General features: G+C 41.0%; 1 protein-coding gene across 7 annotated transcripts in view; it reads left to right on the top strand.

Annotated features, from left to right (window-relative positions):
• The window catches only part of AMBRA1 (autophagy and beclin 1 regulator 1), a 181,494-nt gene that overhangs the window by 118,680 nt on the left and 38,660 nt on the right, over positions 1-24,154 (top strand). For all 7 annotated transcript variants that reach the window (XM_059931504.1, XM_059931507.1, XM_059931506.1 and 4 more), the window contains one exon: positions 18,336-18,446. In XM_059931504.1, coding sequence (XP_059787487.1) covers positions 18,336-18,446 — 111 coding nt within the window. The remainder of the gene's footprint in view (positions 1-18,335; positions 18,447-24,154) is intronic.

Below are 24,154 nucleotides of genomic sequence, written 5' to 3'. Positions count from 1 at the left end.
AATTCAGCTAATATCAAAATATGTACTGTAAAATGCTTAAGTCTCTCCTCACCCTCTTATCCTCAGTCCCATTCCCCAAAGGGAATTCTAAGTCCTGCGACTGTACAGTATTTAAAATTTAAGTGAAAAGTTGACCCCTTTCTCTCAAGGAGTTCACCATCTTTGGAGTATATCTTTCCAAATTTTTCTCTATGCCTCATCACACACATATATATTTATATACCTATTTTTTTCTTCATTTTGTTTTTTAATAGAGATGGGATCATACAGAACAATATATCAAGGACATCTTTCTGTATCGGTACATACAGATCTACTTTATTCTCTTGGATGGCTGAATGGTGTTTCATAGTATAATTGACCATAGTTTGTTAAGCTGTTTTTTTCTCAATGGATGTTTCAGTTTATTTATAATTAAAGACAAGCTCTTTTTGCAAACTATAATTGCTTAGTCCCATTCCTGGATGTATATACTGGACTGAAAATTAACATATGATTTGGTTCTTTATAATTCAGCCTGTCCCTATAATAGATATAGATAGTAAGGACTGTCTAGGGCATGTCTTCTCACTTGTGGAAGGACAGTTCATAAGGCTAGCAGTGACCTTCCTTGCAGCTCCCATTTGTGCTCCTCACCCTTTGTAACTGTATGAATGGCAAAATTCTAAGTTCTGCGACTGTACGATATTTAAAATTTAAATGAAAAGTTGACCCCTGTCTCTCAGGGAGTTCACTATCTTAAAGAAGAAGGAAAGAGACCAGGCAGTATCAACTGAAAATTGACGGCTAAGTGTACGCAGAGATATAAACACTTGAACTCATTGCAGACTTTATGTACAGGTAACCTACAAGATGACAAATGTTTTGTGTTATGAAAATGGCTAATGCTGTGTGGGGAGGGATTTCTCCCTAATTCTGAAAAGCTTCCAGAAGGAGGTGAGATTTTATTTAGATTTTATCCAGATTGTTGTCTAGCTTCCAGGTGCATCCTTCTAAGCAGTGTCTCAATATGGGGCTTGTTAATAATGCTTTTCCACTTTGTGCCTGATATTAATGTCTGAACAGTGGATTTTAATTAGAAACTATTTCAAATTAGCTATCTTTATGTGACAAGTGTTGTTCTCCCAGGATCCCAGAGCACATTCCTGGCTCTGGGGACTACTCACGTTTCTGAGCAGTTTGTGGTTTGAAACAGGCCCATTTACCAAGGTCTCTCCCACTTATTTTTGCTCCAGACTTTCTACCAGTTGGTGCCTGCACTTTAGAACAAAGGTCTAGAATCTTTTTTCCACCTCTGATCTGGAAAAAACTAGTCAGCCTGGGCCAGTAGGACAGAATATCTTTTTGAGTATCTTAAAGGATCTAGTTACTAAGATTTTTGTCAGGCTCACTTTTAGCATAATCAGGATGTAGTTTTTACAAAATGCTCAACCATCTTCCTTTAAGCAGCTGCCACCACATGGATTAGGAATTACTAACCTTTTGACCTTACTCAAAAAACCCTAGTCCCTTTACAAAAACTAAGTCAGCTGGATGCTTTATCTCAATGTCACAAGTCCTAAAATACCCAGTATTTCCCTTGGACTTACTTGCAGGAAACCCATATGATCGTCAACCTTATAGATGTTTCCTTCACTCCAAAGTGAATGTGAAGTTGGCAGTCAAGACTGAGTATTGTATTCTGTATCCACTTTGTGATCTGACTTCACCTTTGCCCTCCAAGCCCAAGGGGCTTCTTTGTTGGCCCTCAGAGCTTACTCAGCCTTTCTGTCCCTGGGTAAATAGTAATGTGGCAGTGATTGCAGTGAAGTGACACCATGCTGTCCTTGGACCTCGAGTCTCCTCTAAACTGAGTGAGCCAGGCTTGAGTTAAAGAGTCTCACAGGCTTGGGGCCTCTGTGCCTTCCCCTCTGGGAGCAGCCTGTGGCCTCTTTCTTACATGCTGGCCGCAACTGACTCAGCCCAGTAATGCCGTACCCTGAAATGTACAGGTATGATTTGACAGGAGCTTTTCACCCTTTACAAACTGGGCCTCCTAATGAGAATGTAGGCTCATAGAGCAATAATTCACGTGTAGGTGGCCTGTAAGGAAAGTTTTAACAAAAGAGTTGGTTGAGAAGCTGATTTATTTTCTTGCTTTAACTCTCTTGTCATGTGCTGAGTGGGGGCGTAAGAGGAGGGGCGGGTGGGGAATGGTGCTGCTGAAAGCATTTGTCTTCATTTCTGCCATCTCCCAGTGTTTATTACCCTGTGATCGGCAGATGAGGAAAGCTGCCAGTCAAACCCACGTTCAGCAAATTTCCATTTCCCTTCATTGCAGATTTTAGGCTTTTGAAATCTGCATCCTCTTTGCAGCAGTAAAGGTCGTTTCCCTCCTGCTGCTGACAAGCCCAAGACCCTCTGGTCCAATTCCTCTCACTTGTGCTTCCACCAAACAATAAAAGCCGCAGGAGCCTCAGCAATCTAAGACAGGTGATTGGTGAGAGCTGGTCAGTGTTGAGTCGGTCAGTCGCTCTCTTTATCTTTCTCTCTCACCTCCTTCTCCCTCAGTACTTTTCCCCGCCTCCCCCCACCCCATCTCTGCCCATCCCTCTGCTGTTCAGGCACCCACCGTAAGCAGCCCCGTTGTGCAACGGTGAGATGATGACAGCTTTCCGGACTCCTTTCCTGGTTTCACTCGGGGACCTGCCTAAGCCAGTGTCCTTCCAGCAGCAGAGGTTGCTAGGACCTAAATATAGGAAATGCCAGGTTGTGGGGGATGTGGAAGTGGAGGTAGAGTAATTCTTTTTTTTTTTTTTTTACTCCACACGTTTGCTTTTTTTTTTTTTTTTTTTAAATGTTATTTATTTATTTATGGCTGTGTTGGGTCTTCGTTTCTGTGCGAGGGCTTTCTCCAGTTGCGGCGAGCAGGGGCCACTCTTCATCGCGGTGCGCGGGCCTCTCACTATCGCGGCCTCTTGTTGCGGAGCACAGGCTCCAGACGCGCAGGCTCAGTAACTGTGGCTCACGGGCCCAGTTGCTCCGCGGCACATGGGATCTTCCCAGACCAGGGCTCGAACCTGTGTCCCCTGCATTGGCAGGCAGACTCTCAACCACTGCGCCACCAGGGAAGCCCTAGAGTAATTCTTAATACTCTCATCCACCTGCATGTCTTCAGTCAGAAGTAGAGGCTTTGAGGAAATCCCTGCCTGGTGGGAGTCAACGCAAGGTTTTTTGTTTTTGTTTTTGTTTTGGGGTTGTTGGGCTTGTTTTTCTCCGTTTCTCCTGAACACATTGGGGTTTGGAATGCTGTTCCTAAATATCTTTCAGTAGCATGTGTTCTTGTGAGCTTATTTGTGTTTGTCTTAAATAATGTTTGTGGGTGGAAGAAAGGTAATGATATTCATTTCTTTGAAAATGGATGTTCTGCTTTCATAATTACTTGTCCCAATTACATCGTTAGTGTAAGTGTAGATAACTGCTTCATTAGGACATATATATCGAAGAAGGGGAGGTCTACAGAATGGTTGATGAAAACAGGCCTTAGCGTCTTCATCTACCCACACAGGAGCATCTTAGCTTGACTTCAGAGAGCTGGCAGGTACCAGTCACCCTGCCAACAGTCAAAACTAATCCTGGGTTTTAATGTGATAGGAGGAAGGAGTGAGGACCCAGTGAAGAGCAGCTTACTCCTTTGCTTTAGGCTGGTGATGCATTGCTGAACTCCTGCTGACACTGGTACCATCAAGGCACCGTGATTCAATCATTGACAATCTCTGAATTGGGAAGCAAAGTAGTCTTGTGGCAGCCCCACCACCTTTGGACTTTCTGAAACTTTCTAGTCTAATGGCATGAGCCCTGTGCTCTGTTTGACCTCTTAGAATGACTTTTTTTTTTTTTTTTTGAATGGCTTTTTAAGGGGAAATGGCCATGCCAGGCCTAGAGGTTACATTCTCCCATCAGACCTAAGGACCACTTGTAGGTTTGAATATGACTGTGATTTCACACCATGTCTGTGAATGACTTTATATGTGTGCTATCTAGTTGTGCATTCTTTTTTTTTATTTATAAATTTATTTATTTTATTTTACTTCATTTGTTTTTTTTTTTTTTTTTGGCTGCGTTGGGTCTTCGTTGCTGCATGCGGACTTTCTCTAGTTGCAGCGAGTGGGGGCTACTCTTTGTTGCGGTGTGCGGGCTTCTCATTGTGGTGGCTTCTCTTGTTGCGGAGCACGGGCTCTAGGCGCACGGGCTTCAGTAGTTGTGGCACATGAGCTTCAGTAATTGTGGCGCATGGGCTCTAGAGCTCAGGCTCAGTAGTTGTGGCGTACGGGCTTAGTTGCTCTGCGGCATGTGGGATCTTCCCAGACCAGGGCTCGAACCCATCTCCCCTGCATTGGCAGGCAGATTCTTAACCACTGCACCACCAGGGAAGCGCTGTGCATTCTCTCTTTTAAGACACATTAAAAACGAATGCCAATACTACGTACGTGCTTCCACTTACTTATATGAGGTATCTAAAGTAGTCAGAGTCATAGAAACAGAAAGTAGAATTGTGGTTACCAGGGTCTATGAGGGGAGGGTGAAAAGGGAAGTTGTTTAACGGGTATAGAGTTTCAAGTTTGTAAGTGTAAGATGAAAAAGTTCTGTTTCACAACAATGTGAATATACTTAACACTACTGAACTGTAACTGTAACTGTACACTTAAAAATGGCTTAGATGGTAAATTTTATGTTATGTGCTTTTTACCACAATTTAAAAAAAAAGCTAATATCAGATTCTGTGTACTACTTACTCCAGATAGGAAGGCTCTATCCACTGCTCTGGCGCTAATGACCATCAGGTTAATTTCTCTTCCTCCTCTTGGCCTGTTATAAAGCTTACTCTGCTATGGCCACATAATCCTGGTTTGAATTGTTGTTTTGAGAAAAATTTTGATGACACTGTGATACGTAGAAATCTTTCATAGCTGTTTCTTTCCCCTTCCTTGCACAGTATTTGTATTCCAGGCCTTACTAATATCCTTGTTGAGTTCACAGGCTATAATTTATTATTTTGTTGGCCTCATCTAACGCCTTTGACCTCAACAATATCTTTCTTGGGTCTGCTCCTAAAGTTCATGATTTGTATGTGGACTAATGCTACCCTTGTTTTTATGAGCAGGAGCTATAGAGCCTTTAGGAGTTAACTGGACAATAAAATTATGTTGGTTTAGGGACCCGCTTCCTGCTAAGAGCACGTACAGTTGGGAATTCTCTGGCGGTCCAGTGGTTAGGACTCCATGCTCTCACTGCCTAGGGCCCAGATTTGATCCCTGGTCGGGAGCTAAAAACCCCACAAGCCGCAGGGTGCGGCCCCCCCCCAAAAAAGGAACACATATGGTCAATGACATCTGTATCTACAAAATACTTACCCTTTAATTTATGTTAAAAATATTTCGGACCCAGGAATCCTCTGGTGGTCCAGTGGTTAAGGCTCCACACTTTCACTGCTGAGGGCGCAGTTTCCCGCAAGCTGCACAGCGCAGCTGGGGGGAGGGAATATATATATATATATATATAAATAAATAAATATTTCGGACCTTTATTGTATAATGGTTGATCTCAATATCAGTTTCAGTGACCAGTTAGAGCAAGAGCAGTTATTAAACAGCCTGAGTCTGATAGACCACATACCTTACTGAGAATATTTCCTATGTCATAATTATAGTCACCCATATGATATTTTGGGTGGTCTTGTTTTGTTTTAATTTATTTTTTATGGAGGTAACATTGGTTTATAACATTATGTAAGTCTCACGTGTGGAATATAAAAAATAAAACAAAAATAAGTGAACAAGCCAAACCAAACAAACATGTAGATACAGAGAACAGAGTAGTGGGGTTTTATTTTTGTGTTTTTACAGAAAATGATGTCCCCTAATACTCCTCTTATCTTTTATTTTAGCCTCAGGAAAAAGCAAAGACTCGCTTCAGCTATAGGTGATATATTCAGAATTGTTTTGTTTTGTTTTTTTTAAATTTATTTTTGGCTGTGTTGAGTTTTCATTGCTGCGTGTGGGCTTTCTTCTAGTTGTGGTGAGCAGGGGCTGCTCTTTGTTGTAGTGGGCAGGCTTCTCATTGCGGTGGCTTCTCTTGTTGTGGAGCACAGGCTCTAGGTGCACGGGCTTCAGTAGTTGTGGTACGTGGACTCAGTAGTTGTGGCTTACGGGCTCTAGAGCACAGGCTCAGTAGTTGTAGCACGAGGGCTCTAGAGTGCAGGCTCAGTAGTTGTGGTGCACGGGCTTAGTTGCTCCGCAGCATGTGGAATCTTCCTGGACCAGGGCTCGAACCCGTGTCCCCTGCATTGGCAGGCGGATTCCTAACCACTGCGCCACCAGGGAAGCCCCCAGAATTTATCTTTGAAAGCCTACTTTTTCCTTCCTTTGGAAGGACATAAATCTGTTTCCCTCAACTCTTTTATGATTGCTAGGTTCCATGCAGTGTGTTTTCTATAAATAAAAACTATTATCTTAATCTAATGTGAACCTGTGGTTCAGTTATAAAAACATACAGTGGAACATTATGCAACCATAAAAAGGAATGAAGTACCGATAAATGCTAAAACATGGATAAACTTTGAAAAAATTATGCTAAATGAAAGAAGCCAGACACAAACAGCCACTTACTGTATGATTCCATTCGTATGAAATGTCCAAGAGAGGCAAAATTATACAGACAGAAAATAGATTCACTAATCTCTTCCCTTGCTTAGGGTAAGGGAGGGAGTGGGGCAGAGTGGAGGGGAGTAGCTGCTAATGGGTAAGGTATTTTGGAAGCTAGGGAATGATGAAAATGTCCTGAAATTAGGTAGCAGTGATGGTTGTTGTAAATTTGATTTTGATAATGGTTGCACAATTGTGAGATATACTAAAACTCCTTAAATTATACGCTTTAAGTAGGTAAATTATATGGTATGTGAATTATATCATAATAAAGCTGTTATTTTTAAACAAACTACATATAGTTTGGTCATTTTCCTCAATGTCAAAACCATAAATGAGAACTAAGAGAAACGTCTACCCTTGGAGGAAGTCTTGTTATTTGCCACCAGGAACTCTTTCCAGGTCCCCAGGCTATAGAATAATTGACTATGATCTTGGATGAGATTTTAAAAAATGGTGATAAGGTGATAAAGTGAGAGTTACAACGTGCTTAGTTATATACTCCTTCATGGAACAGATTTAAAGACTGCATTTATTTATTTATTTTTTAATTTTTAAAATATTTATTTATTTATTTTTGGCTGCGTTGGGTCTTCATTGCTGTGTGGGCTTTCTCTAGTTGTGGTGAGCAGGGGCTACTCTTCGTTGCGGTGCGCAGGCTTCTCATTGCGGTGGCTTCTCTTGTTGCAGAGCAGAGGCTCTAGTTGTGGCGCACAGGCTTAGTTGCTCCGCGGCATGTGGGATCTTCCTGGACCAGGGCTCAAACCCGTGTCCCCTGCATTGGCAGGCAGATTCTTAACCACTGAGCCACCAGGGAAGTTCCTAAAGACTGCATTTAAATAAAGCTTTCTGGAAAGAGGAATAAGTGTTCTTCCTAGGATGCCATTCAGTATATACTTATGAAGAATGCTTTTTATGTCCAAATAATCCTGTGTTGTATTGCTCTAAGAATTATTTTTCATGGACAGAAACCAATTTATTATTTACAGAGAACTCAGACAATCTATTCAAAAAAAAAAAACTTAAAAATACCCAAACATAAAAATACACAAAAGATGCGGGTAAGCAGTGCACAATAAAAGAAATATAATGAGCCAGTAAACAAATATGGAACAAAAAGATGCTCACCAATACTCTTAAATTATTAAAGAAGTGCGAAGGGATACCAAAAATGGAGTTGCCATATTTTACTTCATAAATTGAACAAAAGTTATATTGAATACTGTTTTTTTAATAATAGTGTTATTGAGATGTAATTCACATACTGTATTGTTCACCTATTTTAAGTGTACAGTTCAGTGGTTTTTAGTATATTCACAGAGTTGTGCAATCATTGCCACTATCTATGTATTTCAGAACATTTTTATCACCTTGTAAAAAACCCCATGCCCATTAGCAGTCACTTCCCCCTTCCCCCTCCACTTCCCCTGCCCACTCCAGCCCTAGGCAATTTCTGATCTACTTTTTGACTGTTGCTTTGCCTATTCTAGACATTTCATGTAAATGGAATCATACAATATGTGGTCTTTTGTGGCTGGCTCTCTAAGAAGAATTTTGAAAAGTTGCTTAGTTCTTCAGTTGGATCTGCCTTGGGGTTTCTAGTTTCACGTCTACTGACCAATTAGCAAGCTGGTTCTTGGCTTCATAGCACAACCAAGCAGAAGAAGAGTAACTGGGTTTTGGGCTGATGCGTGTTTTCGCCCCCAGCCCCATTCTTATTCTGTCTTCCCAGCAGCAGCACAGTCAGACGGCTGTTCTGAATTAGGCCGCCTCAAATGCAGCAATTTTATAGGACTGAGATATAATTTAATCATTTCCTTTTTTGTAACTTGCCCTTCTTTACCCTCCCGAATTAGCTTTTCTGATAGATTTGCTAATGATTCCTATTGTTCCATATTTTCACTGTACTGTTGAATCATACTCTTCGTATCCCTGCTCCTAGAACAGATCTTGGAGAGAGCCTAAAAAGCTGTTTTGGAAAAAAAGGGTCCCTGATTCTCCTTTCCAAGGAACAGGAGAGAAGAGTCTGAGAGAAGCAGAGGTAGAGAGATGTATGCAGACTTGGTAGAGCTCGCCTACCATGTGACTGTCATGACTATTAAAATTTTATCCCTAGACACATTCCCAAGGCTTCCAACCTGCAAGTTGAACACAGGACTCAGAGAATGAGACTTGGCAGTTTGGTTTTTGCCATGGTTGTTTTCTTTTCTTTCTTTCTTTTTTTTTTTTAAAGAAGAGAAGGGGGTTTTTTAAAATATAAATTTATTTATTTACTTTTGGCTGCGTTGGGTCTTTGTTGCTGTGCGCGGGCTATCTCTAGTTGCAACGAGTGGGGGCTACTCTTTGTTGTGGTGCGTGGGCTTCTCATTGCGCTGGCTTCTCTTTGTTTTGGAGCACGGGCTCTAGGGCATGCGGGCTTCAGTAGTTGTGGCACGTGGGCTCAGTAGTTGTGGCTCACAGGCTCTAGAACACAGGCTCAGTAGTTGTGATGCACGGGTTTAGTTGCTCCGCGGCATGTGGGATCTTCCTGGCCCAGGGCTCGAACCTGTGTCCCCTGCATTGGTAGGCGGATTCTTAACCGCTGCGCCACCAGGGAAGCCCGCCATGGTTGTTTTCTGATGGTTGGCCAGGATCACTGGATTCAAGTTTCTTTTCCCTCTCATTTTGTCTCTCGTCAGAATAGTCCTCATTTACTCTTTTGCTCTGAGGCTCCAGAAGAAGAGCTCTGTGGTTGTGTGATAGAAAGTGAACTGCTATGACTAACAGTATGCTTATGGACAGCCACTCTTTCCACTGTTTCCTAGAACATGAATTAGAGTCTTGGGCTCTCTCTCTCTCTCTCTCTCTCTTTTTTAATTAATAGACTTTTTTTTAGAGCAGTCTTAGGTTTACAGAAAAATTAAGTTGAAAGTACAGACAGTTCCCATATACCTTCCTCCCTCCCCACACACCCATAGCCTCCCCCACCATCAACATCCTGCCTCAGAGTGATACATTTGTTATAATCCATGAACCAACCTTGAAACATCATTATCACCCAAAGTCCATAGTTTACATTAGGGTTCACTGTTAGTGTTGTAAGTTCTGTGGGTTTTGCCAAAAATATGGTGACATGATCCACCATTATAGTACCATACAAAATAGTTTCACTGCGACAAAAAAAGTCTCCTTGTGCTCCACCTGTACATTCCTCTTTCCCCCCAGACTCCTGGCAACCACTGATCTTTACTGTGTCCACAGTTTTGGCTTTTCCAGAATGACATATAGTTTAGAATCATACAACATATAGCTTTTTGCTTCTTTCACTTAATAATATACACTTAAATTTCTTCCATGTTTTTTCATGGCTTGATAGCTCATTTCTTTTTAGAACTGAATAATATTCCATTGTATGGATATACCACAGTTTACTTATCCATTCTCCTATTAAAGGACATCTTGGTTGCTTTTAAGTTTTGGCAGTTACAAATAAAGTTGCTATAAACATCTCTGTGTAGGTTTTGTGTGGACATAACGCTTTCAACTCATTTGTGTAAATACCAAGGAGCATGATTGCTGGATCATATGGTAAAAGAGTATGTTTAGTTTTGCAAGAAACTGCCAAACTGTCTTCCAAAGTGGCTGTACCATTTTGCGTTCCCACCAGCAAGGAATGGGAGTTCCTGTTGTTTCACATCCTGTTCCGCATTTGGTGTTATCAGTGTTTTGGATTTCAGCCATTCTGACAAGCGTGTAGTGGTTTCTTTTTGTTGTTTTAATTTGCAGTTCCCTGATGAGGACTGATGTTGAGCATCTTTTCATATGCTTATGTGCCATCTGTATATCTTCTTTGGTGAGGTGTCTGTTTAGATCCTTTGCCCACTTTTTAATTGGGTTTTTTGTTATTGTTGAGTTTTAAGAGTTCTTTGTATATTTTGGATACCAGTCCTTTATCAGTTAAGTGTTTTGCAAAGATTTTCTCCCAGTCTGTTGTCTCTTCATTCTCTTTAACAGTGTCTTTCACAGAGCAAAAGTTTTTAATTTTAATGAAGTAAAATTTGTCAATTTTTTCTTTTCATGGATTGTACTTTTGGTGTTGTATCTTAAAAGTCTTTGCCAAGCCCAAGGTCACCTAGATTATCTCTTATATTATCTCCTAGGAGTTAGAGTTTTGTGTTTTACGTCTAGGTCTATCCAATTTGAGTTAATTTTTTGAAAAGTGTAAGGTTTGTGTCTGAGTTTATTTTATAGTTTTGTATATGGATATCCAGTTTCAGTACTGTTGTTGAAGAGATTCAATTCTCTATTGAATTGCCTTTTCTCCTTTGTCAAAGATCAGTTTACTATATTTGTGTGGGTTTATTTCTGGTCTCTTTTTTCTGTTCCATTGGTCTAGACATAGATCTAGAATAGACATATTCTTTCACCAGTGCCACACTATCTTTTTTTTTTTTTTTTTTTAATATTCCCTCTGCCTCACAGCTGCAGCAAAGCAGAGGTTCTTTTTTTTTTTTTAATTAATTAATTAATTAATTTATTTATTTATTTATGGCTGTGTTGGGTCTTCATTTCTGTGCAAGGGCTTTCTTTAGTTGTGGCAAGTGGGGGCCACTCTTCATCGCGGTGCGCGGGCCTCTCAGTATCGCGGCCTCTCTTGTTGCGGAGCACAGGCTCCAGACATGCAGGTTCAGTAGTTGTGGCTCACGGGCCTAGTTGCTGCGCGGCATGTGGGATCTTCCCAGACCAGGGCTTGAACCCGTGTCCCCTGCTTAGCAGGCAGATTCTCAACCACTGCGCCACCAGGGAAGCCCACACTATCTTGATGACTGTAGCTTTATAGTAAGTCTTGACGTCAGATAGTGTCCTCCAAATTTGTTCTTTCTTTGCGTAGTGTGTTGGCTATTCTGGATCTTTTGCCTTTCCAGATAAACTGTAGAATCAGTTTTTTGATATTCACAAAGTAATGTTCTAGGATTTTAACTGAGATTGCATTGAATCTATAGATCCAGTTGGGAAGAATTGACATCTTAACAGTACTAAATATTCCTATCCATGAACATGGAATATCTCTCCAATATTTTTTCAGATCTTTTGTGATTTGTTTCATCAGATAGATCTTGTACATGTTTTGTTAGATTTATACTTAAGGTTTTCATTTTTTTGGTGCTAATATAAATGATATTGTATTTTTAACTTCAAATTCCAATTCCATTTATTCATTTATTCATTGCTGGCACATAGGAAAGCAGTTGACTTCTATCTTGCAACTTAATATAATCACTTAATAGTTCCAGGAGGTTTTGTTTTTTGCTTGTTTGTTGTTTTATTCTTTGGGATTTTCTACATAAACAATTATGTTGTCTGTGAACAAAGAAAGTTTTATTTCTTCTTCTCCAATCTATATACCTCTTACTTACTTTTCTTGTCTTATTGCATTAAGTAGGCTTCCAGTACAGTGTTGAAGAGGAGTGGTGAGAGGAGACATCCTTGCTTGTTCCCAGTCTTAGGGGGAAAGCATATACAGTTAACCCTTGAACAATGTGGGGAGAAAGGGACTCTGACCCCCGCACAGCTGAAAATCCATGTATAACTTTACAGTCAGCCCTCCATATCTGCTGTTCCGCACCCTTGGAGTCAACCAACTGCAGATCATGTAGTACTGTATACGTATTTATTGAAATAATCTGCATGTTAGTGGACCCACATTGTTCAAACACATATGTTTTTCAAGGGTCAACTGTCATTTCTCACCTTTAAATGTAGCTATGGGTTTTTTGTAGACATTGTTTATCAACTTGAGAAGTTCCCCACTCTTCCAGTTTGATGATAGTTTTTATCAAAAATAGGTTTTAGATTTTGTCAGGTACATTTTCTGTATCTATTGATATGATCATATGATTTTTCTTCTTTATCCTGTTGATGTGATGGATCATATTATTAACTGATTTTGAAATGTTTAACCAGCCTTGCCTACTGGAATAAATCCCCATTTGGTCATAGTGTGTAACTTTTTTTTATACATTATTCTATTCGATTTGCCAACATTTTGTTGAGCATTTTTACTTCTGTGTTCATAAAAGATATTAGACTGTAGTTTTCCTTTCTTCAATGTTTTTGTCCGGTTTTGGTATCAGGGTAGTGCTGGCCTCAGAAGCAGTCCCACTTCTGTTTTCTGGAAGAGATTATGGAGATTTGGTGTAATTTCTTCCTTAGGTATTTGGTAGAATTTACCAATGAACCCACCTGGGCCTGGCACTTTCTGTCTTAAGAGGTTTTTAATGATTGATTCAGTGTAATAGATATAGGCCTATTCAGATCATCTGTTTCTTCTTGTGTCAATTTTGGTAGTCTGTGTCTTTCAAGGAATTGGTCCATTTCACCTAGCTTATCAAACTTGTGGGCATTGAGTTGTTCATAATAGTCCTTTACTATCCTTTTAGTGTCCATGGGATCAGTAGTGATAGCTTGTCTTTCATTTCTGGTATTAATAATTTGTATCTTCCCTCTTTTTTTCTTTGTTAGCCTGGCTAAAGGTTTATTGATTTTATTGGTCTTTTCAAAGAACCAGCTTTTGGTTTCATTGATTTTTTTTTCTCTATTGATTTCCTGTTTTCAGTCTCACTGATTTCTGCTGTAATTTTGATTATTTCTTTTCTACTGCTTACTTTGGATTTAATTTGCTCTTCTTTTTCTTGTTTCCTAAAGTGGAAGTTTAAATTATTGATTTTAGATCTTTCTTCTTTTCTAGTATGTGCATTCAAAGCAGTAACATTCCCTCTAAGCGCTGCTTTCACTACATCCCACAAATTTTAATTAGTTGTATTTTCATTTAGTTAAAAATATTTTAAAATCTCTCTTGTGATGTCTTCTTTGAGCCATGTGTTACTTAAAGTGTGTTGCTTAATCTCCAAGTATTTAGGGATTTTCCAGTTATCTTTCTGTTACTGATTTCTAGTTTAATTTCCTTGTGTTCTGACAGCATACTTCGTATGATTTCAGTTCTTTTAAATTTGTTACAGTGTGTTGTGTGGACCAGAATGTGGTCTGTCTTGGCCTAAGCTGTTTTTCAAGGAGAACATTACTAAGGAGTCTGGGTCCTACGCATTTGCTCTTAATTCTGAAATGAAGTGCTTCTCTTCCTTGGTCCTGGCACATTATTTGGGCCAGTCTCTTACGAAAGAACCTCTGTCTATGAGCTGTTGATTCCAGAGCTATACCTATAGAGGAAAACCATACAGAGATTGGAGTAAATGATTAAAATAATTTTAATGGTGGTCATTTATTAGACACTTACTGTTTGCCATCACTTTACATTTATTATTTCAGTAAGTTTTCCAAATAGCCCTATAAGTTGAAAGGATTTTTATTATCTTTTTACAGATAAGGAAACAGGTTCAGAGAGATTGATTTACACAGAGTCATACTAATATAGGTACTAGCAGGAAGAGTCAAAATCGGGTCCATCTGATTCTGAAGCCCATATTCTCAGAAACAATGTTAAAAACAGACACATGAGATCCCAGTTCAAGCCAAACTCTAATCCATGGCAGAAATGGAAAACTGGAAGTTTGCTAAAGGAATATTTGTATAATGCTGTGCCTTTTATTGGTTTCTCTCCAAAATCAGTATCGCTAACAGTTTTGGTGCCTTTAGCAGCGAGCATTCCAGTAGTAGTGCTTCCTAAGAGCACCTATCTTGGAGTTAAGATGTAGGCTGTATTTATCTAACTTGGAGTTTCCCAACCAGGAATGATTTTGATCCCCAGGGAACATTTGGCAATGTCTGGATACATTTTTGGTGGTCACAACTGGGTAACTACTGGCATCTAGTGGGAAGAGGCCAGGGGTACTGATAAACGTCCTACAATGCACAAGACCCACCCCACCCCCTAAACAAAGAATTATCTGACCCAAAATATCAGTAGTGGAGGTTGAGAAACCCTGAGTCTAGCTTGTTCCATTCTGTTATTACTGAGAAAACCTTGAGCCCTCAGAAATCCCTCAGCATTCTGTCAGGATTTGGTTTCCAAGGCTAAGTGCCTCCTATGTAAATACTTTGTAGCTCAGTCCATTAATTCATTCTGGCACATTTCCTATACCTTGAGCTTAGTAGCCAGAGGCCTGTTAAATGGTTGGGTTTTTTTTTTAATAGGGTGATACTTTTTCTTCCTGATGTTTCTGAGAGACAGGCTCAGTTGGCCTGCAGCTCTTGCAGAAGAGAACCTGGTGACAGTACTCTAATCTGTTGCTGGCATCTTTAGCTCCCTAATCTATGTTTACGCGGCACTGAAAATCAACTCTCCCTGCTGCCAGGGCCCATTCCTCCTCAACACTCTGGCACCACACTGGCAGAGAATACCTCCCCAGTCTCTTCCACACAGTACAACCATACATGATTATTTTATTGCACAGCTGTTTTCCAGAAGACGTTTCCTGAGGCATGGATATACAGGATGCTTCTGGAGCTGTAGGTTGGAGTCTCAGTCATTTCTGTTCCAGTTGCAGATATATCCACAGCGCTCTTAAAGCATCTGGTATTTTCCTTAACTGTTTTCCTGTTAGTAGCTCTCGTCCTCTCCCCCAGATTTTAAGCTCCTACAATACGGGGTTTGTTTCTTCAATTTTTTTCCTATCCTGTCTTAGGAACTAGCATTTCTTTCATCATATACTAAGAAAATCAACTTGCCTTCTTCCATTTTGGGTTATATGCTTTTCTATTAAAAGTTGGAGGAAATTATAAGGAACTAAAATCATTTGAGAGAGACTAGTGGTCAGAGGTTGATATGAACCATCTAGATATAGATAAGCAAGCCAGAGGAACAATTCATAAACTCAATGGAATTGAGCCTGGGTCGAAATAAAACTGAATAATTCTTTCCTGAGTAGTGGACCTTGAAATTTAAAAAGTTATTTTCATTATCAAGGAGGCCTAGAAAAATCAAGAAAGTTCCTATTAAGGAAGTCCTATAGGGGAACTTCCCTGGTGGCGCAGTGGTTAAGAATCCGCCTGCCTATACAGGGGACATGGGTTCGATCCCTGGTCCAGGAAGATCCCACATGCCGCAGAGCAACTAAGCCTGTGCGCCACAACTGCTAAGCCTGTGCTCTTGAGCCCGTGAGCCACAACTACTGAGCCCGCGTGCTGCAACTACTGAAGTCCACGCACCTAGAGCCCATCCTCTGCAACAAGAGAAGCCACCACAATGAGAAGCCCGCGCACCGCAACGAAGAGTAGCCCCCGCTCGCCGCAACTAGAGAAAGCTCTCGCGCAGCAACCAAAACCCAACTCAGCCAAAAATTAATAAATTAATTAATTATTTTACAAAAAGAAAGTCCTATAGGTAGCTTACCCTCCTCATGACCCAGAGGTTCAGCAAAATTTCCCAAGTCAGATATCATTACTACAGAATTTTCTGTAAAGTTTAATAAGCAAAGGCGTATATTTACCTCATTTAAGTGATATGCCACAGGGCCCTCAATAGGGATTTTCTTTTTTTTTTTTTATTTGGCTGCATTGGGTCTTCGTTGCTGTGCACAGGCTTTCTCTAGTTGCGGCGAGCGGGGCTACTCTTCGTTGCAGTGTGTGGGCTTCTCACTACGGTGGCTTCTCTTGTTGTGGAGCACGAGCTCTAGGTGCTTGGGCTTCAGTAGTTGTGGCACGTGGGCTCAGTAGTTGTGGCTCACGGGCTCTAGAGCACAGGCTCTGTAGTTGTGGTGCATGGGCTTAGTTGCTCCGCGGCATGTGGGATCTTCCCGGGCCAGGGCTCGAACCCGTGTCCCTTGCAATGGCAGGCGGATTCTTAACTACTGCGCCACCAGGGAGGCCCCCTCAATAGGGATTTGAGGTCAGTGGGCTCATTGATAGAACCCTCAAATGCTGTCTTTCTTAGGCCTTCAGAGAGAACATGACCATTTTGAACAATGTCTTTGAATCTGCAAGATTATAAAGAATGTATTGTTTGGATAGTATTGGTTTATCTAAAACAGTATTTCTCAACCTTTATTTTATCATTACCCTCCTAAGGAGCCTTTTTAGACATTTTTTTCCCTAATCACCCCCCTCCCATGAAATTTTAATATCACAGATAATGCTGCGTATCTGTTCATATACTGCAGTACTTTGGCAGGGACTGGGGATTGTACTATCTAAGATTTTTTCCCCCACCATGAAGAGTTTTCACCCCCATGGGGGCAGTCCTGCCCATGTTGACGATATGTTAATCTAGAAGTATCATCATCTTGGGACCCAATTGTTGGTATCTTTCTTAACAAATTGAAACAGGGACAAGGACTCTATCAGTAAACTAATGTTACAAAAGAGTCTTCTCATGCAATGGCCTGAAGCAACTAGGGAAGAGTGAGAAGACTACTTTTCTCATATTTCATAGCTTGTATGGAGGACATTTTCCCTCTGAACAATCTCTTGACCATCTGAGGAAAGAACAGGGAAACACCAGGAGTAGCAGAGCAATAAATGCAGTGCTCTAAAAGGAGGGGGAAAAAAAAAAAAAGACAAGACCCTCTTGCAATGACATGCAGAGGAGGAAAATGGTGATACTGAAGAATCTGGGTATAGAACTGTCCATTGTTCCAAGGCTAGTCAGCTCTAACAAGTTCAGTTTCTCAAAATCAGAGTTGATTTGCAGCAGAGAATACCATTTAGGTTGTGTAGCATATAAGAATGTTCTATTCTCCCGAGAGGGTTTGGCTCTGTCTGATCAGAAGGGTGGGTGTGTATGAAATGCACCTCGGAAGGAGGAGGAGGAAGAGATGACATGTTCATGTAAAATGAAATACAACTGCAAATTAAAGTGTCACCCTGTTTTAAAAAAATCCATTTTTTATTTAATTGGTTACCAAGGAAAAAAATGTCATACAGAAGTATATGTCTCAAGGAAAGTTAAACTGTGAGATGTTACAAGTGAATCTGTATTCAAGGAAGTTATCCTGGGGTGGGGTGGGGCAGGGGTTATAAAATATTGCCTTAATAAAAATATTCTGAGGCGGAAAAGCTAGGCTCATAAATTTCTATTGTGTTACATGCCAGAGGTCCAGAAGAGATTAACAAATATTACCTCATTTGTTCTTTGCTGTCTCTCTCTATCCGATCAGCTGAATGCTGGCTGCCTCTTCCCTGGGGGAAGCCTCCTTTTGAGATGTTTTATTAGGAGGAAGGTCATATACAAAGGAGATGCTTTCTCCCAAAGGGTGCTGCTTACCCAAAGACATCCAGGGACTGAATGCTTTTCTGTGTTAATGGTGTCCTCCCATTTTTCATGTTTCTTTCCCAGCATTTTTATGAACACCCATTTGTCTCTTTAGATTGTGAGCCTACCAGATAAGGTATATACAGTACGTGCCACATTGTTGGCACTCAGTAAATGTTACGTAATAATGGGAAGGGGGGCTGATTTATATTATATTACATTATACTATACTATCTATATTATATTATATTGTATTATACTATATTTACATGTAGAATTGTTCTTGAGAAACATGTCTGGTTTCTCTTTGAGATAGAGACTTGACATATAGGACTTGTCAGCTTTCTTCAGCCTTAGTTGTGATTCTTCCTTTTCTCCCTCTTCTAATCCTAGCTTTGTCTCATGTTTGCAATGGAAACATATAGATAAACACTATAATGTGCTCTCTTTGTCTTCTCCCCAACCAGGGGCAGTGATTGGTGATGGGCAGTCTGCCGTGGCCAGTAACATTGCCAATACTACCTACCGGCTCCAGTGGTGGGACTTCACTAAGTTTGACCTCCCAGAAATCAGTAATGGTAAGCCAAGGTAGAACTGGGGATACTGGTGGAAGGTCTGTCTCTTACTGGTGAGCCAGAGCTCAGAAACCCACATAGCACTGATTTTTCATCACCTCGTTGAGCAACTGACTGCCGTGTGCCATTTCTGCAGCTCTTCTCCAACTCTCGTTAAGCAATTCAACAAACATGTATTGAGCACCCACCCTGAGCAGCGAACAATGCTTTGGTACAGTGATCAGAACAGTGCTAAGGTGGACACCAAACTGAAGATGTCTGCCCCAGGAGTTTACCGACTAGTAGTTCATTGTCCCAAGCCTAGAAGTTTGGGTGGAACTGAGAGGAAGAGAAGGAGAAGGGAGTGTAGGAACTGAGAGCCAGACCCTTGAGGAAAGACTACAGTGATGATAAACTCATTTATTAATCTAGATCTGAAGGGTGCAAAGGGAGTGGCCTGACTGATGTGTGATTTACAAACATGTCTGTCTGACAGTCCGTTTTCCCAGCTTCTACGAGTCCTCAATCCCATGTCCCAGTTGTTCGATTGAAATCACATCATTGTTTTAAAAATTAATTAATTAATTAATTAATTGGCTGTGTTGGGTCTTCCGTTGCTGTGTGCGGGCCCTCTCCAGTTGAAGCGAGTGGGGGCCACTCCTTGCCACAGTGCGAGGGCTTCTCACTGCAGTGGCCTCCCCTGCCACGGAGCACAGGCTCCAGGCGCGCAGGCTTCAGCAGTCGTGGCACACGGGCTTCAGTAGTTGTGGCTCGTGTGCTCCAGAGCGCAGGCTCAGCAGTTGTGGCGCACGGGCTTGGTTGCTCTGCAGCATGTGGGATCTTCCCGGACCAGGGCCTGAACCCATGGCCCCTGCATTGGCAGGCGGATTCTCAACCACTGCACCACCAGGGAAGCCCAATCACAGCATTTTAGACATCTCATTTCACTTTCTATCTGATGACGGACTCTCACACACTCCTGAGAAGTGGTGGTTCAGCCTCTGCTTGAACACTTCTGATAGGTCACACTGTCTGATGAGTTGGCCCTAGTCCATCACTGCTAAATTCCTGTTCAAATGTTTTTTCTTATACCCAGCCACCATTTCCCTTGCTGTCACTTCCTCCCATTGGTCCTAGTTTTACCTCTGAATCTCCATAGAATAAGTCTAATGATGTCTCTTCTAAGTGACAGTTCTCCAGCTATTTGAAGATAAACTGCCATTTCCCTTTAAATCATTCTTTTTGGGCCAAAGTTCCTGAGATTCCTTTTACGATCTGGTTTTCAAATCCTAGACAGTTCTGCTCATTTCCCCTTTAAGCTTTGAGGTGGCAGAACAACGTAGAACACTCCAGATGAGAGCTGTCCAAAACAGAGTACAGTGGTGGTTTGGACAGTGTTAGTTCAGCCTAAGATTTCAACAGCTTTTTCTGAAGCCACTATTGAGTTTGCAGTCACTTAAAATTCCTTGATGGGACTTCCCTGGTTGCGCAGTGGTTACGAATCCACCTGCCCATGCAGGAGACACGGGTTTGATCCCTGGTCCGGGAAGATCCCACATGCCGTGAAGCAACTAAGCCTGTGCGCTACAACTACTGAGCCTGCACTCTTAAGCCTACAAGCCACAACTACTGAGCCCGTGTGCTGCAACTAATGAAGCCTACGTGCCTAGAGCCCATGCTCTGCAACAAGGGAAGCCACCGCAGTGAGAAGCCTGCTCACCGGAATGAAAAGTAGCCCCTGCTCACCGCAACCAGAGAAAGCCCATGCACAGCAACGAGGACCCAATGAAGCCAAACATAAATAAATAAATAAATAAACAAACAATGTATTTATTTATTTAAAAAATACTTGATAATTGTTAATAAACCAAGACTTTACCATCCTATACTTACTTGCGCAGTTCGAATGTTTTAAAAACCAAAGGTTTGTATTTGTTTCTATTAAGTTTTATCTTAATGGTGTCAACTGCTATTCTTAGTTCCTGCCTCTCAACATTTTTTTGAACTTTGATTCAGCCCTTTTTTTCCCAAGCTTACATCATCTTCTACTTTCTCTGTCTTTTTTTTTTTTTTTAACACTAAGTACTTTAATTATTATTATTATTTTTTGGCTGCATAGGGTCTTAGTTGCAGCATGAGGGATCTTTTCTTTTGGCGGGAGTGCTTAGTTGCCCCGAGGCACGTAAGATCTTAGTTCCCCTGCATTGGAAAGTGGATTCTTAATCACTGGACCACCAGGGAAGTCCCTCTGTCTTACTTTGTTTTTCTGGTCTTTAAAAAAATATTTATTTATTTACTTATTTGGTTGCACCGGGTCTTAGTTGCGGCAGGCGGGCTCCTTAGTTGTGGCATGAGAACTCTTAGTTGCAGCATGCATGTGGGATCTAGTTCCCTGACTGGGGATCGAACCCAGGCCCCCTGCATTGGGAGTGCAGACTGTTGTGTTTTTTTTTTAAATAAATTTATTTATTTATTTATTTTTGGCTGCGTTGGGTCTTCGTTGCTGCGCGAGGGCTTTCTCGAGTTGCAGTGAGCAGGGGCTAATCTTCGTTGCGGTGCGTGGGCTTCTCATTGCGGTGGCTTCTCTTGTTGCCAAGCACGGGCTCTAGGTGCGCGGGCTCAGTAGTTGTGGCTCACAGGCTCTAGAGCGCAGGCTCAGTAGTTGTGGTGCACGGGCTTAGCTGCTCCGCGGCATGTGGGATCTTCCTGGACCAGGGCTCGAACCCGTGTCGCCTGCATTGGCAGGTGGATTCTTAACCACTGCGCCACCAGGGAAGTCCTGGGAGCACAGACTCTTAACCAACTGTGCCACCAGGGAAGTCCCCCCTTTGTCTTACTTTGGATTTCTAGCAAAACTGGTACATCAGTCAGGACTTATGCACCAGGCATTGTGGTATGTTCCTGTGGACTTGCTCTGTGTCAATTTTGGTTCACGAATTTGCACCTAGGCTTGGTTGTTCTCATGTGAAGCCCATATTTTTCTATCTTGTCTATAGGGTATTGTAAGAGTTGGTCAGATACCTTAAAATAATCAAGATAGCCCCTGTCTGTGGCATTTCCCAGTATGCCAATCTTGGTATCCTTATCAGACCATGAAAATGAGGTCAATTTTTCATGTCCTGATCTTAGTGAAACCTCAGTAGCAATCTTTTTTTCCTAAATACTTTTAAGCCGCATGTTCAATAATCTATTCTTTACTAGAAATCAAATGCAATCTACCTTTTCCCTTATGAAATACTGTTTGCTTGTTTATAGATTTCTGGCCCAGATGTTTGCCATAATTTTCCCCAGGTACTTTGTTTCATTAGTTTATTTGCTTTGTTTCTTTTATTATAATCTGAAATACATTTACCAAAGATTTTTAAAATATAAAAGGATATACAGTGAAAAGTTTCCCAACCCTGCTCCCAGCTACCCACCACTCCACCCCATAGGCAACCACAGTTAGCAGTGTCTTGCATATCTCTTCAAAGATATTGTATGTATATACAAGTACATGCAAATATATGTTTTTCCACCTCTATTTAAGCTAAATGGTAGCATGTTATACATACTTTTCTTTCTGTACCTTGCTTTCTGTACTTCATGTCTTGGTGATCTTTCTGTATCAGTATATAAAGCGTTTACCCAATTCTTTTTTAATGGCTGCCTAGTATCCCACTGTCCTTTTTTTTTTAATTTTTAAAAAAATATATAAATATTTATTTATTTATTTTTGGCTGTGTTGGGTCTTCGTTGCTGCGCGTGGGCTTTCTCTAGTTGTGGCGAGCGGGGACTACTCTTCGTTGCGGTGCACGGGCTTCTCATTGCAGTGGCTTCTCTTGTTGCGGAGCACAGGCTCTAGGCATGCGGGCTTCAGTAGTTGTGGCACACAGGCTCAGTAGTTGTAGCTCGCGGGCTCTAGAGCACAGGCTCAGTAGTTGTGGTGCACAGGCTTAGTTGCTCCGTGGCATGTGGGATCTTCCTGGACCAGGCAGGCAGATTGTTAACCACTTTGCCACCAGGGAAGTCCCCCACTGTCCATTTTTTAACCAGTTATTTTTTAACCAGTGTTCTGCTGAGGAATTTTTTTTTTTTTTTTTTTTTTGTCTGTGCTGGGTCTTAGTTGTGGCACGCAGGATGTTCATTGTGGCATGAAGGATCTTTAGTTGCAGCATGCAGGATCTAGTTCCCTAACCAGGGATTGAACCCAGGCCACCTGCGTTGGGAGTGCAGAGTCTTAACCCCTGGAACACCAGGGAAGCCCCTCTGCTGAGGAACTTTTAAGTTGTTTCCAGTCTTTTGCTATACAAACCATGCCACAGTTTGTCATTTTGCACATGTGCAAGTATATCATAGGATAAATTCCTAGAAATGGAATTGTTGGGAGGAAGAATATGTAGATTCGTGATTTTGGTAGATACTGCTAAATCACCCTCTGTAGAGATTATACCAATTTATACACTCGCTTGTGGTTCATGAGAGTGCATGTTTCCCTAATCTCTTGCTTGTAGAATATGCTGTCATATTTTGGGGTATTTATAAATCTGATGGTAAAAAATACTGTGTAGGTGGGACTTCCCTGGCGGTCCAGTGGTTAGGCCTCCGCACTTCCACTGTTGGGGGCGAGGGTTCAATCCCTGGTCGGGAAACTAGGATCCTGCAAGCCGCATGGTGTGGCCAAAAAAAAGAAAAAAAAATAGTATGTAGGTATTTTAAATTTGTATTTCTCATATTATAAACCAGGTTGTGTGGCTCTTCATACATTTAGCCACATGTGTTGCCTTTTCTTGGCTTGTCTCTGTGCTTTACCTATTTTTTTTTTTTTATTGTGTTGTTGGTCTTTTCCATACCAGTTCTACAGGAGCTCTTTATAAATCAGAAAATTAACTCATAATAGGAGTTTCCTGGTTGTCATTTGTCTTTTGACTCTGCCGAAGGTTATTTTTGTCATAGAACTTATTTTAAGTAGTCAGAATTATCCAACTTTCCTTTTATGGTTCCTAGATTTTGTGGCAGCATCAAGAAGATCAGTTAGTACTTTTATATTTTAGTTTTTTCCTTTAAATCTTTGATTCATCAGAAGTTTAACCTAGTCCTAAATAAGCAGAGTATGATCCAACTTTTCCCCCATGTGCTACTCATTTGTCACAACCAATTTATAAAATGATCTATTTGTCCCCATTGATTTGGGATGTCACTTTCATCCTATTAATTTCCTGTTGAGTATTTAGATGTATTTCTTCTGTCTCTTCTGTCCCAGGGATCTGTCTGATTATTCATGTAACAGTACCACATTGGTTTAAGTTTGAGGCTCTGTTTTAGAATCTGGTAGGACTAGTCTCCTCTTGTTATTTTTTTAATCCAACATTTCTTGCCTGTTTGAACATTTTGGTTTTCTGTATGGACTTTAAAACTACCTCGCTTCTTCCCTTCACCCCCCTGAAAAAATCCTGTTGGTGTAATTAATGTGATTGCATTAAACATATAAAGTAACTTAAGGAGACTCAATATTTGTATGGTATCTTCTTATGTAAGAACATGGTATGATTTTTCAGTTTCTCCAAGTCTCTCTTGTGGTCTTAGGAATGTTTTAAAGTTTTCTTCATGTAATTTTATACATTTTTAAAGTTGTTACAAGCTTTAAAAAAATTTCTATTTTACTGAATTGGTTTACTAATTATAGTTGTTATTCAGTTAAATCTCATGGGTTTTCTAAGTACGTTATCTGTAAATAGTATTAATTTTCCCTC

This window comes from Balaenoptera ricei, chromosome 8 (genome assembly GCF_028023285.1).
Source record: "Balaenoptera ricei isolate mBalRic1 chromosome 8, mBalRic1.hap2, whole genome shotgun sequence".
Classification (NCBI taxonomy): domain Eukaryota; kingdom Metazoa; phylum Chordata; class Mammalia; order Artiodactyla; family Balaenopteridae; genus Balaenoptera; species Balaenoptera ricei.
This window is presented reverse-complemented; position numbering and strand designations above follow the sequence as displayed.